This window comes from Coniosporium apollinis (genome assembly GCF_000281105.1).
Source record: "Coniosporium apollinis CBS 100218 chromosome Unknown supercont1.123, whole genome shotgun sequence".
NCBI lineage: Eukaryota > Fungi > Ascomycota > Dothideomycetes > Coniosporium > Coniosporium apollinis.
In genome coordinates, this window is record NW_006913385.1 from 1 (window position 1) to 13,207 (window position 13,207).

General features: G+C 54.2%; 4 protein-coding genes across 4 annotated transcripts; 2 read left to right on the forward strand and 2 right to left on the reverse strand.

The window, feature by feature from the left end:
• Positions 1–28: 28 nt before the first annotated feature.
• On the forward strand, positions 29–6,781 carry W97_09350 (uncharacterized protein; the record flags this gene model as incomplete). Its single annotated transcript, XM_007787211.1, has 3 exons — positions 29–817; positions 868–1,323; positions 1,376–6,781. Coding segments are annotated over 3 exons (6,651 nt in total), but the record flags the coding sequence as incomplete, so codon positions are not given.
• An 877-nt stretch (positions 6,782–7,658) lies between these two features.
• On the reverse strand, positions 7,659–8,649 carry W97_09351 (uncharacterized protein; the record flags this gene model as incomplete). The annotated part of the gene is made up of 3 exons (XM_007787212.1): positions 7,659–7,974; positions 8,050–8,504; positions 8,578–8,649. 3 exons carry the CDS (start codon positions 8,647–8,649, stop codon positions 7,659–7,661), a joined length of 843 nt encoding a protein of 280 aa, XP_007785402.1.
• Positions 8,650–9,316: 667 nt separating this feature from the next.
• On the forward strand, positions 9,317–11,190 carry W97_09352 (uncharacterized protein; the record flags this gene model as incomplete). The annotated part of the gene is made up of 6 exons (XM_007787213.1): positions 9,317–9,481; positions 9,536–9,679; positions 9,750–9,797; positions 9,867–10,164; positions 10,261–10,468; positions 10,584–11,190. The coding sequence occupies 6 exons, from the start codon at positions 9,317–9,319 to the stop codon at positions 11,188–11,190; spliced, it is 1,470 nt and encodes a 489-aa protein (XP_007785403.1).
• Positions 11,191–11,618: 428 nt separating this feature from the next.
• Positions 11,619–12,777, reverse strand: W97_09353 (uncharacterized protein; the record flags this gene model as incomplete). The annotated part of the gene is made up of 8 exons (XM_007787214.1): positions 11,619–11,681; positions 11,739–11,888; positions 11,953–12,038; positions 12,103–12,208; positions 12,286–12,419; positions 12,484–12,537; positions 12,595–12,631; positions 12,694–12,777. 8 exons carry the CDS (start codon positions 12,775–12,777, stop codon positions 11,619–11,621), a joined length of 714 nt encoding a protein of 237 aa, XP_007785404.1.
• Between the last annotated feature and the right edge of the window lie 430 nt (positions 12,778–13,207).

A 13,207-nucleotide genomic window follows, 5' to 3' on the forward strand; every position in this document is an offset into this window, starting at 1 on the left:
CATCACGAACTTCTACGATTTTCCTAAGCAACCGGAAGCCGACTGCGAAGTTGAAAGCAATGAAGCAAGCCAACCAGTGCCTACGGTCGACCGTCGCCTTTGCGAGCAAGTATGGAAGTGGCTGATTGTTCACCCGGATATCCTAGTGGGAAAGGAGAACAAAGGCAGGAAGCTCACGCTTAGTGGTTTCGAAGCACATGCGAGAGCAACGCGAACCACGAATCAAGGCAACGAGCCTCAACCCATTCCCGTAATCCCAGGCGATGCAGTGAAGGGGGCGAGCGTTCTCAGCGGTGAACACCACGACGCGCAGCCTATAGGCACTAATAGTAGCACGACAAACACTGAGGGACCACGGAGCTCACACGGACCTTCACCACTTCGACTCTATGTCACTACTGAACGCATCTGGCAAGCACTTACCGGCCATGGTCTCGATACGAAGAGGGTTCCGGAGTTGGAGTTCAAACTGCTCTCGGTAATTGCTTCTTCCGGGCGGAAAGGGATTCTGCAAGCTGAGCTCGTCAAAGCGAGTGGTCAAGACAAGCGATCTGTCCCGAAGCGAACCGACAATTTGCACGACAAGGGTTACATTGAGAAGCGAGGGGTACTAACGAAAGGAGCCCGGACAAGCATCTGCATTCTCAAGCAATATGCCAAGCAAACTGGAGCTCCGGGGACTGGGAAGACTGTCGACGCTTTGGCAAACGTAGTATTCCAGCATGGGCTGCTCGTCTACGACAACTTCCTCGATTTTATCACGGCACTGCTGAAGGATAGGAAGATCATCACTTTTGAGGATCTCCGCGAAATACTTGTGAGTTATCCGGTCCTTCGCATCCTTGTCAGCAAGCTAAACATTCGCAGGGAATCTCAAGGAAGAGATGGGAATCCAAAGCCATGTTCCGGTCTATTGCCCGGCTGGAGAAGCTTGGCATCGTTTTGCGGGTTATGGCTAAGCAGTCCAACGTCGAATCCGCGTACTACCGTAAGAAACGTTATCCTTGCGTCAAGATCCTCCGAGAACCAAACGATAAGGACCGGCAATACCTAAGGTCCTTGCCCGCCAAAGAGGACCTCGCTCTACACCATGATTCGATGCTTCCGATAGAATCCAACGATGATGATGCCCCTGGAGACATTGACACTGACATGCTCAACGATGAGCAGGAGGAAGAGAATGATGCGGCAGAGCCTGCAACAACCGAGACAGCCGATGAAGAAAGCCGCAGAAGTGCTCCTCAGTGGACCCCTGATCATCCGTTGGGGAACTTCTTGTTTAACTTGATTGATAGCAAGGGAACTAAAGGAATGAGTTCGATGGTCAGGATTGCCTCATCGCCTCAGAAAATTCCAATCGTTAACTTGCGACCAGGAAATACGCGATCTTTCCGCTGGTCCCTTCTGGAGACGCCCTATGGATACTGTTCTTGGCCGGCTTACCGACATCTGGCAAACATCACAACCGCTACATTTGCGCCACTTAGCCATAGTGAGAGATACGTCGTTGACTGATAAGCAACTACACTACTTGTACCGGACTTATGACAATTTTGGCAAGGCTGTTGAAGCAGGTGAGGCTGTCTGGGAAGCCATCTTGACAGCTAAAAAGCCCCTTGCCAATGCGAAGTCCCGAGGCAAGGGTCGTAGCGAGGTGGAAGTGGATGAGTGGGGCTTTCCAGCTCTTTCCGCTACCGCCTTCTTCGGTGGGAGAGGCACTTTCACTCTGCAAGAGATGTACGCAAAGAACAAGAGCATCATCGACGATGTCGCGTGGAACAAAGTCATCAAGAACCTCGGCGACGAGACCGACACCATCACCAGGGGCATTCTTACCAACAGCAGCAGAGTTGCCACATCCAAGCCAGCAGGTAGATCCAGAAGGCCTACTACAGGACGGCATCCGCCTGACGAGACAGAAACTGGTGCTGATGCAGAAGTGGCCACTGCGAAGCCCAGCAAACCTATGGGCAGGCCGAGGAAATATGCTGCAGGAGAGGAGCCGTACATGAAGAGGCGTCACGAGCGACAGGAGGGGACGCTGGTTGCGGAAACGGCCGTATTCGGTGCACGAATACGTATGCAAGCTGTCAGGATTGCACAGGAGGAAGCCGCGCTTCAGCGTAACAACGTTGTTCTGGGTCCAAGCGCACTGACAGAGCGGACTTCTTTTCCGGATTCTCGACCTACTGATGCTAGCCAAAATATTGAGCAGCTGCAGAATGCACAACCACCCGTTATCGTAGGAGAAGATCGAACTGATACTATCATCTCAGTTGTGGACCAGGCTTTTACGCCAGTCCAGTCAACAACATCTGGTTCAAAGCGGAAGCAAACCACGACAGCTTCAGCGGGTAGAGCAAAAAAGGCGGTGGCCACTACTGATGCTCTGCCTGCCGGAGTTTCCAACGAACGAGTGCAGGAGCTTGTTATCGAGCTGACAAACATGTCCAGACCTGGCATCTACTTGAACCCACCAGGCTATCGGCGGAAGGAGACAAGGAGAGGCCGCCCACCCAAAGCTCTACTTGCAATCTTCAAGTCGTCCCGGCTGAAAGAGCTAGATCTGCCAGCTCCCGGAACATTTAGAGACCTCGATACAATGCTCGCTCCGCACTACCAGGATGAGTCAGCTCCGGTGGCTCCGGTAGGTCAGGCTGGAATGGAGCACCAACCTGCGTCAGCTGTACTGTCCATGCCTAACGTACCATCTGGCCCTGCTGTTCCACCATCCAACGAAGAGATATCTTATCATGTGAATCAACTAAGCAGTCATGAGGTACCCGCCAACGCCCAGGCTCAGGAACTTGCTGTGGACACTCACGCTATGTCAACTCCCGGCGCTGATGTTGACCCATCAGGTATCCAGCCACCAAAACGGAAGACTCGCCGACTTCCTAGGAAATCTAAAGCCGCCTCCCAATCTAGTCAGCCGGAGCACCCCATTCCTGGTTCCTCTCTGCAGGCGGCACAGCCCCAGGCTCCACCCATATCGTTGGGCCAGAAGACGGCCGTCGAAACTGGCCAAACTGAAAGTGGCCCCCCCTCCGTTCCAGTGCTGGGAATCATGGAAGTGTGTCCACCGGGGCGAAGCTCAACGCCAACGTATCGCAGTCCGTATGCGCCAGCCAGTAGCACTGAAACACACTCCAATGGTGCGATGGATGTTGATAGGCCGGGAGTTCCACCGAATACGCAATTGGGAAGCAGCGATTCTGCTGAAATACAGGCGGAAGCTCAAACTGATCAAGCGGCTCCGCAGTTCACAGCCGACGATCCGATCAACAACTTTTCCAACGCAGAAGTGGGAGATAGCATAGGCCGGTCATCTCCGGCAGCGAAGGGTGCGCCAGTCATTTCTAGCGCTGAGCAAAAGACTCCGGCGAGGTTGATATCCAACGCTAACAAACAGAAGCCCCGGAAGTCAATCTACAAACCCAAGATGGGTGTCAGGCTTGGCGAGGGACACCTTGGCTTCAAGAAGAGGAAGATCCTTATGGAGATGATTGACAAGTGCGGAGGCGCATATCCAGGCAATCAAGAGTTGCTCCAGCCATTCGTCGCTCTATGGAAAGAGCAGTACTCTGACAGCCCACCAGACAGATATACCATCCTACGAACTGTGAAAGCACTTGTCGACAGTGGTACACTTCTTAGACTCGGCTTCACAGTGACGGACTTCGATGGCGTGGTGGAGGCCAGACAGATTCTGATGAAACCCGGCGTATCCTCGTCGTCCGATTTGGTTACCAATATGCAGAGCAAGATAATCGAACAGAGTCCGAGATTGTACTATCCTCCTGAGGTCGCTCATCTCGTAACTGAAAGCATTCAGCGTCCGCATGGAACCAACTTTCGGCCCGATGATACCATATTGGTCGATAGAATCTACCAGCCCCCACATCTGCTCAGGCTGGAAAAGAAGGTAGCTGTGGCAAAGGAAAAGCGAGAGGCTGCGCGCTTGATCCTGGAGGCATCGAAGCAGAACGAGGCGGTAGATTTGCAGAGGCCGGGTCGATTACTGAGACTGTTCCCTCGTTTGCGAAAACCACCTGTGCAACTTCCGAAGCCAAGAGTGACGCTTCCAACGTCAAGAACAATACTTCCAACGCCAGGGCTGATGTTTGAACCGCCGGAACTTCCCAAGCCGCTGTCCACTCCGTATGTAAGCGGGTCAGTAACGTCGTATCTAGTGGATGGTCCCAACCAAGAGCAGGAGAGGCGAGAGGGTCATTCCGCACTACCAATCCTTGTTCTATCAGATCCTCTTCCTCAAATGTCAATATCAGAGGGCAACTTCCGCAGCGCCCCGCACAGACTGCGGCAGCTTGTTCCTGAGCCTCCGACTATTCTTCGAGCGTCCCGACGATTCTCTGACAGGCAGCCAGCACCCACTCACAATGACTCGCCCCAATCACTTCAGCAAGGCCCGAGTATCTCCAACGGTTTCTTGAGTTGGCAAGCGATTAGCACGTTGATGGATCCGGATCAGCCATTTCATGCAGCCAGTGGAACATTCGGCACCCAATTTCATGTGCTTCGAATTACCCGCCCACCGTTCTGGGTTTCGCAGACCAGAGGCCTCCAAGCACAGGAGATGCTGGAGAAGCTGGTGCCGGAGTCGTTGGAAGACCTGCGCAAATCATTCAGATTGCCAGGTGCAACTAGGAACCATGACCGTCGCGATGATCCTGATTACAGCAGATTTGAAGAGACTGTTGACTACGTTTCGCGATGGGAAGACTCGCTGGTGAAGAAGGCACCCTGGCGTTTGTCCGGCTTCTCGGTCAAGCAACCTCACTTCATCAATCACACGCTCACAACGGAACATCGAACTGCCAGGACGGAGGTCAGGGACCCTTTGGTTCAATGGAGTGGCGCAAGTGGGCAACTGCACAGTCTTAGTGCACCACCTCCTGCTGTTTCGGATGATGAGGGTGAAGCTGGCGAAGAAGAGCCGCCTAGGAAGCGCCGCGCGAGAGGCCGTCCTTCGCAGTTGTCATTGAATGCATCGAGAGCACTGGCTGTCGCCGAGCCTACAGGAAGGCCAAAGAGAGTGACATGGGTTAGACCCAACTCTACGACATCGCGAAAACGCAAGCGAGTTCTGGACGGAGAGGCAACCGATGGCGCAGTCTCTGAGGCGTCCGCCAAACGGCTCAAGCGGGCAAATCCGAATTCCGGTTCGGCCCTGGGGGTGCTCCCGGCACGTCTCAACAAAAAGCTCATATTGGCCGTCATTGTTGTCCGGACCCTTACCGGCGGACTCGACCAGAACATTGACTGGAGCCTGGTCATGGCTGCTCTGCCTGGTAAGCCCAGCAACAGGTTCAAGCGCTTATCCAACCCCTGGACCTTCTTCAAGCAGAACTATGGGAATGAGATTGATAAGATGCAAGACGATTTCGAGGAACGTTTCCTGGCGGCTGTAGAGAATGGCGAGCTACCGCTTGTGAATTCTGATGACCCGGGGAGTTACGATTGGTTGCAACTCGTGGAATGGGCCGACAAGGCCGTTGAAACCCCCAGTTTCGACGACCTTGAGCTGCCTGCAGACCGAGACACGCTCGAGGCAGAGTTTCTCATTCAGGAACGCCCGGCGCCAAAAGTCGTGCGGATAAACATGCACACTACGAAAGAGCGCGAGCGAGCGGTGATGGAGACATCGTACCAAGCCTATATCTCGCCGCTTTCCCCAGCTAAGAGCAGCGTGGTCGCCGCAGAAGCCACGCCTACCAAGCTTGAGCTCGCAAAGTCCTGGGTCGTCGCTACCGTCGCTACTCCCGAGGCTCAATACAACGAGAATGCTGCACAAGCTGAACTGGTCCATCTCGACCGCGGAACAAACATCCTCCAAACAGCCATCACCGCGCTTATTGACGAGAAAGTCATCTTGCGAGGCAACAAGGGCCGCGTGGTCCCCGGCCGCAACTATGCCCTCACCGGGCGTTTCCACCAGACATTTGAATCTTTAACGACTCCTCGCATTGTGACTTTCCATCAAGCTCGGAACTTCAAGTTCCACCTCGACAACGCGTTCCGCAACCCAGACCCGGAGAAGCGGAGGATCGACGTCTGCTACGACGTCTCAGACGGCGAGATCATGGCACTCACGAACCTCCTTGCCGGCAGGCGCGTCAAGCTCATCCCTAGGTTGCCGCCTACAGACCATGCTCACAAGCCAAAGGAGCCGACCATTAGCAAGTGGGGCTGGCTGGAAGGGAATTACAAGTCCATGCACATGGATCGCGAGAAGCTGTTCTTCGGCCTCGAGATCGTGCCTACGGCGGAGTACATCTTCGGCAACCCGCTCGCCACTTCTGCAACGGCTAACCCGAGCAGCGGGGCCGTTGAACTCGCGGTTCCGCTTCCTCCGATGGTCCGATCGTATGATGGGAGACCTTGCATCCCGCTCTGGTTCGACATCCACGGCAAAGTCAACTGGGAGTGGTGGAACAAGCTGCTGCGGGTTGTGCTGAATAGTGTCGCTTTTCGGCCGGGGACTAGCACACAGATGTTGGTCAACAAGTTCAAAGGCCTGGTTCCGCACAAGGATATGGAGCGGTGCGTTCAGTGGTGCCTGGATGCTGGTGTCCTGAAGCGCATGGGCGAAGACACCGAGGCGCTTACTACGGGGGAGTGGTGGTGGATGGCTATTGTGGTTGATTGTGGCGAGGTCGATGGCAAAGTCGGCGGAACGAAGCAGAGTCGCACTAACATGGTGCCCGATGTGATGGAAGTTGACGAGGAGGAGTCTGAGGAGGAGTCGGGAGCGGAGTGAGGGGTTGATTGAGTGTTCCGCTGCGTCGCTGTGGTTACTGCAAAGCATTGACGGCATATATGGGTGGCTTTTATGTGTTGCTAGTTGCTTCGGATACCCAGTGCTGTTTAGGCAGCCCGCTCTACGTATAGTTTTCGACCTTCTAGTATAGTAGCTTGAATGTACCACGCTGGTAGTCGAAACGCTATGTTCAAACCACGTTAATTTAAGTACGCATGAACGCTATGCCATGAGCTTCGTTACATCAGTTATCTGTCCGCTGCTTTCTGCTTCGAACGAGAAGAAATTCAAGGGAGTTTGTGAGGCTACTCGAACGGTGTTTAATATACGCTTGCCACCAGGAAAAATGTGTGACGGGCTTGCTGCCTCTTCCATACCTGTGCAATTCCGTTGGAATATGGATGTCATCCGGTCTCAGAACTTCAACCATGCACCGCAGTGCACTGGAAATATAGGGTCCTCCCGATCGTACCGATCTTGTTGATAACGTGAGCACTGCAGACATCAACTTCGTAAGAGCATGAACCGATCCTTGCATAGCTAAAAACTTTGCCTGGAGCCAGCATTGAGTGCGCCCAGAAAGATTGAACAGAAGGGGACCTGCATGATATTGTGAGATAATCTCTATTTAGATTTCTACGTCCTAGAACAAGCCTACTTCACCGGAATATGTTACAAATCCACCAGGTAAACGCTCACTTTTAGGTTCTTCCACACAGCAAGCGCCATCGTGACGACTTCTTCGAGCCTGCTTCCCAGCCCACACATCCCAGACTCCAGCCTTACGCGCACTCAAGAGCCCCCCACCTCGATATCCAACCGCCAGCACCACCAGCCTTCCAGCCTCCGCGCACCAGCTCCACTCCACAGACGTCCCTCACGCCTTCCTCGCCGTCTTCGGCGTGCTCCTCCCACTCCCCACCCTCTTCGCCTCCGGCCGCTGCAAATGTCCAGCAGGGATCCAGCTCTCATCGTAAGCCTTGGCACCGCTAGTAACAGCGGGTCCATCAGCTCCAATAACAGAGACCTGATCGGCCGGGTCGACGCGCTTGGACTGCTTCGAGGAGCCCTTGGCGCGCTCGCCGCCTTTGCCTCGCCCGCGCTTCTGCGGGAAGAGCGTCGTAATCCAGGTGTTGTAGATGAAGTAGCAGGTGCCGGCGAAGGCGGATGCGAGGACTAAGTAGAGGAATATGCTGGGGGTGTGTTAGTCGATGGGTGTTGCGGAAATTGTCAGGGGAGGGGAAAGAGGGAGAGGGAGAGCAACGCACATCTGGGGATCAAAGATACTAGTCGGTGCCTCAACGATGCTGACAGTCTCGTTATAGACCTGCATCGTGTAGAACGCATCCTTGTTATCCTTCAACACAGCCGCGATATTGAGCTTCAGGTCCTGCGGATGCAGCTCCGTCGCGAAGGTGTACGTCAGGGACTCGCTCTCGCCAGCTGGAATCTCGACGTTGTATCTTTGCACGGTCAAGTTGCGGACGACCTGCGGCCCTGCAGCATCGAGACCAGGCATTGCCATCAGCGAGCCGCCGATGAAGGCCACGGTCACGGGCTCAGGCTCTTCATTGGAGAAGGAGAGGACGGCGCGGGTGGGGTTGCCGTTGACCAGCTTGACGCCGAAGATCTCAGCTTGGGGGAAGGAGGCCGAGACTTTGACTTTGAGGTTCGGAGAGGTGGAGGGGTCTTCGACTTCCTCTTCGAGCTCTTCGACGGTGGCCTGGACACGTGTGAGCTCAATGCCCCATTGAAGGTGTGGGGAAATGATGCCAGCTGGCAGTTTGGGGCCTTACATCTATTTGAGCCACGGCAGTAAAGGCGCGCAGTGCTGCAAGAGCCAGGGCGGTGAATTTTAGGGAAACCATTGCTGCGATTGATGGGGGAACGCGATTGTATTCTGCTGCTTTACTGTTGCTTGCGCAGTGATAACTTATATGTATCCTGAGGTTAAGGTCACGGTTGTGGAGTTACGTCAGCGCGGAGCTTCCCCAGCCAAGTCTAGCTCAAAAGTCTGCTGGCTGCCCGCGCCTTTCCGAATATCTGCAAACGTCAAACCAAACGCCTGCCGGTATCAACTTACACGGGACGGAGATGCGTTGCAAGTCCAAGCCCTGCCGCCCCTGTGTGCTACTCGATCATACAATGGTCGACGACACAGTGATGGCAGTTGTGTAAGCCGAGGCGCAGGGTACACACACGGCAAAGCACGATTCTGCTTGCTGGCTCAGCATGGACGAGGCTCCCTCGAGATGCATGGGGAAGAGTAGTTGTAGCTGCCATCACAAAAACACGTGAATTGCAAGCGAATGATTGCTGAATGTGCCCGTGAAGCTGTGTTTAAGATTTACTTATGCACTTGTGAAAGCTGCCCGTTTCCGTGCCGTCATCGGGTTCGTACATCATTAAACACTCCTTAGTATCATCCCCAATCTCAATCCAAAGTCTTCCCGATCAACCCATCTCGCAGTCGGCGGACATCTTCATCGAACAGCAGTTGCAGAACTCCAAACAGTAAGATCCCGAGCTTCCAAGATGCCGGCCTCGTACGTTCCATCGGCAACTTACGCTCCTTCGACGCCTTCCCAGAGCGGAACAGTCGTTAGCGGAACAACCGTTGGCGACACCACAATTGCAAGCCTGTGGACGCGTCATGAGGCGCTCAAAACCGTTGAAGCGGACAAAAACAGCCTGATCGAGGTGAGATCGAGCTCCTATTCAATCTAAGAGGATGTTATTCTAATGACATTATAGGAGATCCTGTTTCGCTATGAATTTCTCAGCGACCAGCTCAAAAAAGAATGCGAAGACCATGACCGCGAGCGCGAGTACAACCGCCAGTCCCAGCGTAGCATCAAAGAACTCGAAGATCGTATCCGGCGGATGAAGGCATTTATGGTTAGCCTACTGACGCGTCTCCTCTCATCATCACGCGTGCGAAACTCCCAAGTCGCTGACATACCAGCAGGAACGTGATCCATTCATCCTCGTACTTATCGATGGCGACGGCATGATTGTGAGTTTTTTAACAGGGGCTACGGTGACGCCAGGATTCACGCATTTGGCTAACAGTGTATGATTCTAGTTTCAGGACGACCTGCTCCAAGAGGGTGAGAGTGGCGGCAGAAAAGCGGCCCATAGCCTCCATGCTGAAGTCAGCGAATACATCCAGACGATTGAATCCGGCTTGCCATCTGACGTCAAAATCGTTACGCGCGTCTACGCCAACGTCACAGGACTCGCTGAGACGTGCATCCGAGCCGGTATTGTCGACAAGGCCTCTGCGATTGATGACTTTGTGCGTGGCTTTACTCGCGGAAAGAATTTGTTCGACTTTGTCGATGTCGGCCCTGGAAAAGATCGGGCCGACGACAAGTTGACAGGTAAGGAACAACGCCTTCCGCTGCACTCCGCAATTCCTCGCATGGTAGCAGTGCCGTTCGGGATGCCATTTGCTTCGCTAACATTGCTCAAACCAGAAACCTTCAAGCTATATCTCTACGACTTCCACTGCCATCACATCCTCTTTGGGTGCTCACATGACAATGGATATGCACGTCTTTTGGAAGAGTACACAACCGACCAGGGTTTTGTCAGTCGCATCACGCTTTTAGAGGGCGTCCCATTCGAAAAAGAGCTTGTCACGCTGCCTTTTATGACCAAAAAGTTTGAGAACCTCTTCCGCTCGTCGAAGATCAACCTTTACGGCAACCAGGTAAGGAATTTCTGCAACTCCACAAGCTTCTTGAACAGGTCTACATAGTCAAGGCTTTCTTGCTGACATCGTGATTCTTTGACAGAGCCAAATAACCCCATTTGCTCCACCAGGACTCGGTACCACACCCCTCTATGGAAACCCAATCTCAAACCAAGCCTTCCCCCTCCGTCCAACAAAGGAGCCATCCACACCCACCCTCGCTACCACCTGGGCCGCCGCGGTTCAAAAACCAGCCCCATCCCCCTCCCTCACGCCCGCAGCGCCACTCAAAGCCACCACAGCCTCGACCCTCGCCCTGACTCCCACAGCCATCCTCCACAACCGCAAAGGCCAGCGCGTCGACCCCGCAGTCCGCAACTACGACAAAGAGGAAGTCTCGCGCGTAAAGCGGCTCAAGATGTGCAACGTGCACTTCCTGCGACGGGACTGCCCCTTCGGGAGCGCGTGCACGCACCGCCACGACTACAAGCCCACAGCGACAGAGCTGCAGACGCTGAGGCTGGTGGCGAGGATGGCGCCGTGCGATTATGGCAGTGCGTGTCAGGATGTCAAGTGTATCTACGGGCATGTCTGTCCGGCGCCGCAGAAGAAGGGGATGGGCGGGAAGGGGTGCATCTTTGGTGAGACTTGTAAGTTTCCGATGGAGTTGCATGGGATTGATTTGGAGGTTGTGCGGTTCACCAAGGTGTGAGGGTTGGGTGGAGAATTTGCTGGCATGGGATACTCTGATCAGTGGATCATGTGGACAATGTCCTGTGGGCTTTCTGGTCGAGCTGCGATGGATCGGTGCGAGAGGTTTGAAGGGGATAAACTAGGTGCTGCGGAATAATGTTGCTCATGGCGAAAGAGTCTGGGCTTGCTCGCTGCACGAACGGTTGCTATTGCAGGGCTCACGGATCAACGCTTCGATAGATAGCTACCAGCTGACGTCTACCTCGGGTGGTAGCGCACAAAGGCTGCCGGCAATTATAACAAGTCATTCGCAACCGGTGAACCGTAATCTCATGATCTTGAAGAACGTTGCTATCTGAGGGCACCACTTCCTCGGCAGCGTGTGATGTTGAAGCATTGCCTGACAACCGTGATGATCTATTCAGGTCTTCTTAGGCCGCACCACCTCTAGTCCGTCGGCACCAAGTTCCTCAGTGACAAGTCGTAGACCACGTCCTCAACCTCCTTGACCTATACAGCCAAACTATTAGCCCTGGAGCCTATGTGTGGCTATAAGAATCTACTTACCCGATACTTCATTCCATCCGTGCGTCTCCTCAGCGCATCGTTCTTCAGGTTCAAGATCTGGAAGCCCGCATGCAGGTCTTTGATGAACTGGCTGATCTGCAGCGGACGGCGATAGTCACCCAGCGTGACCGAATTGCGCGCCAGACGCGCCTGTGACTGTAGTTAGCAGCGTGGACACGTTTCAGACCGAATCTCCATTCTGGACATGACCTACCAGCTCGTCAACCAGTGAAATGAGCGCGTGCAGATACTCCTCGATGGTGAGATGGAATGCGTCTCGGTCTTTGAGGTTGACGGGGACTACGAACCCCATCAGCACCAGCACACGTATCTTAATCTTCATGCTCTGAAAGCCCGAACTCACCTCCCATAATCCCCCCCGTCTCCTCAATCGTCAGCAGCCGTCCCGGCTTGCTTTCCTGACCCGCCGCAAACCCGCCCAGCCAGCCGCAGAACAGGACATTGAAGGTCTGCACAGTCACATCGGCGTCAGCATCAGCAATCCAGTTGTCATGTCGAGAGCTCGTTGGGTTGGTAAAGGACACACCGCATCCTGCATCTGCCTCGTCCAGATGCCGTTCCATTTGTAGTACGGCTGGCCCGCGGTAGCCTCAGCGAGCTTCTTGATAGAGTCGATTTCGTGGCGGATGGCGTCTTGGGCGGCGGTGACGACGGAGGGGACTGCGGACGCGTGAGCGGAGTCTGGGCTGACAGGGAAGGCACGGAATGGATTTTGACTACGTACGCTCAGCGGTCGGCGTGGAGTGGGCTCTTGAGAGGATGGACTGGGCGGTGCGGACTGGATGGGGCCGTTAACGGTGGAAGGTTGAGATACACGGCGGATGGGGTAACGGACTCTGCTTCTCTAGGGTCTGGATGATTTCTTTGAGCTCCTGCAACGTATTAGATTCACGGCTGCCACTTTCGATCTGAAGAACTTCGAAGTCTGGCTCACATCTCGCACAGTGGTATCCTGGTCTACGCGGGCTTGGAGGTCTTCAAAGATGCCAGGGTTCACCATTCCGTGTCGGTCCGCCATGGTGTTGTAGGTTGCAAGTGATTATCACGGCGAGATTCTGGTGTTCGTTTCGCACAGGAGCGGCGAGGCTACATGCAAGTTCACGGTCACGAAATGGCAGCACGTCGTCACGATGTTTGGATACATATGGTGCCTAGAAAGGGATGTTCTACAAGCACACCACAACGCTCCAGGACTTCACAGATGGCCAAGACAAATCCACTTCTTCTTCAAGCTCCCGCAACAAGGCGAAAGGCTCAATGAAAAAAAGGTCTTCGCGTCAGCCAGAGGCAGTGCAATACTGGCGACACGGTGGGAGACGACATGCGCAAGCGCAGCGGCCGCCTCCCGGGTTGCAAAAATAAGTATAATCGATAAATGAGTCCGTAGACTCGTTTCAGAGATTAAACTGAAAAGAACAGATACTACACTTGATCTAAGCCAAAAGGCA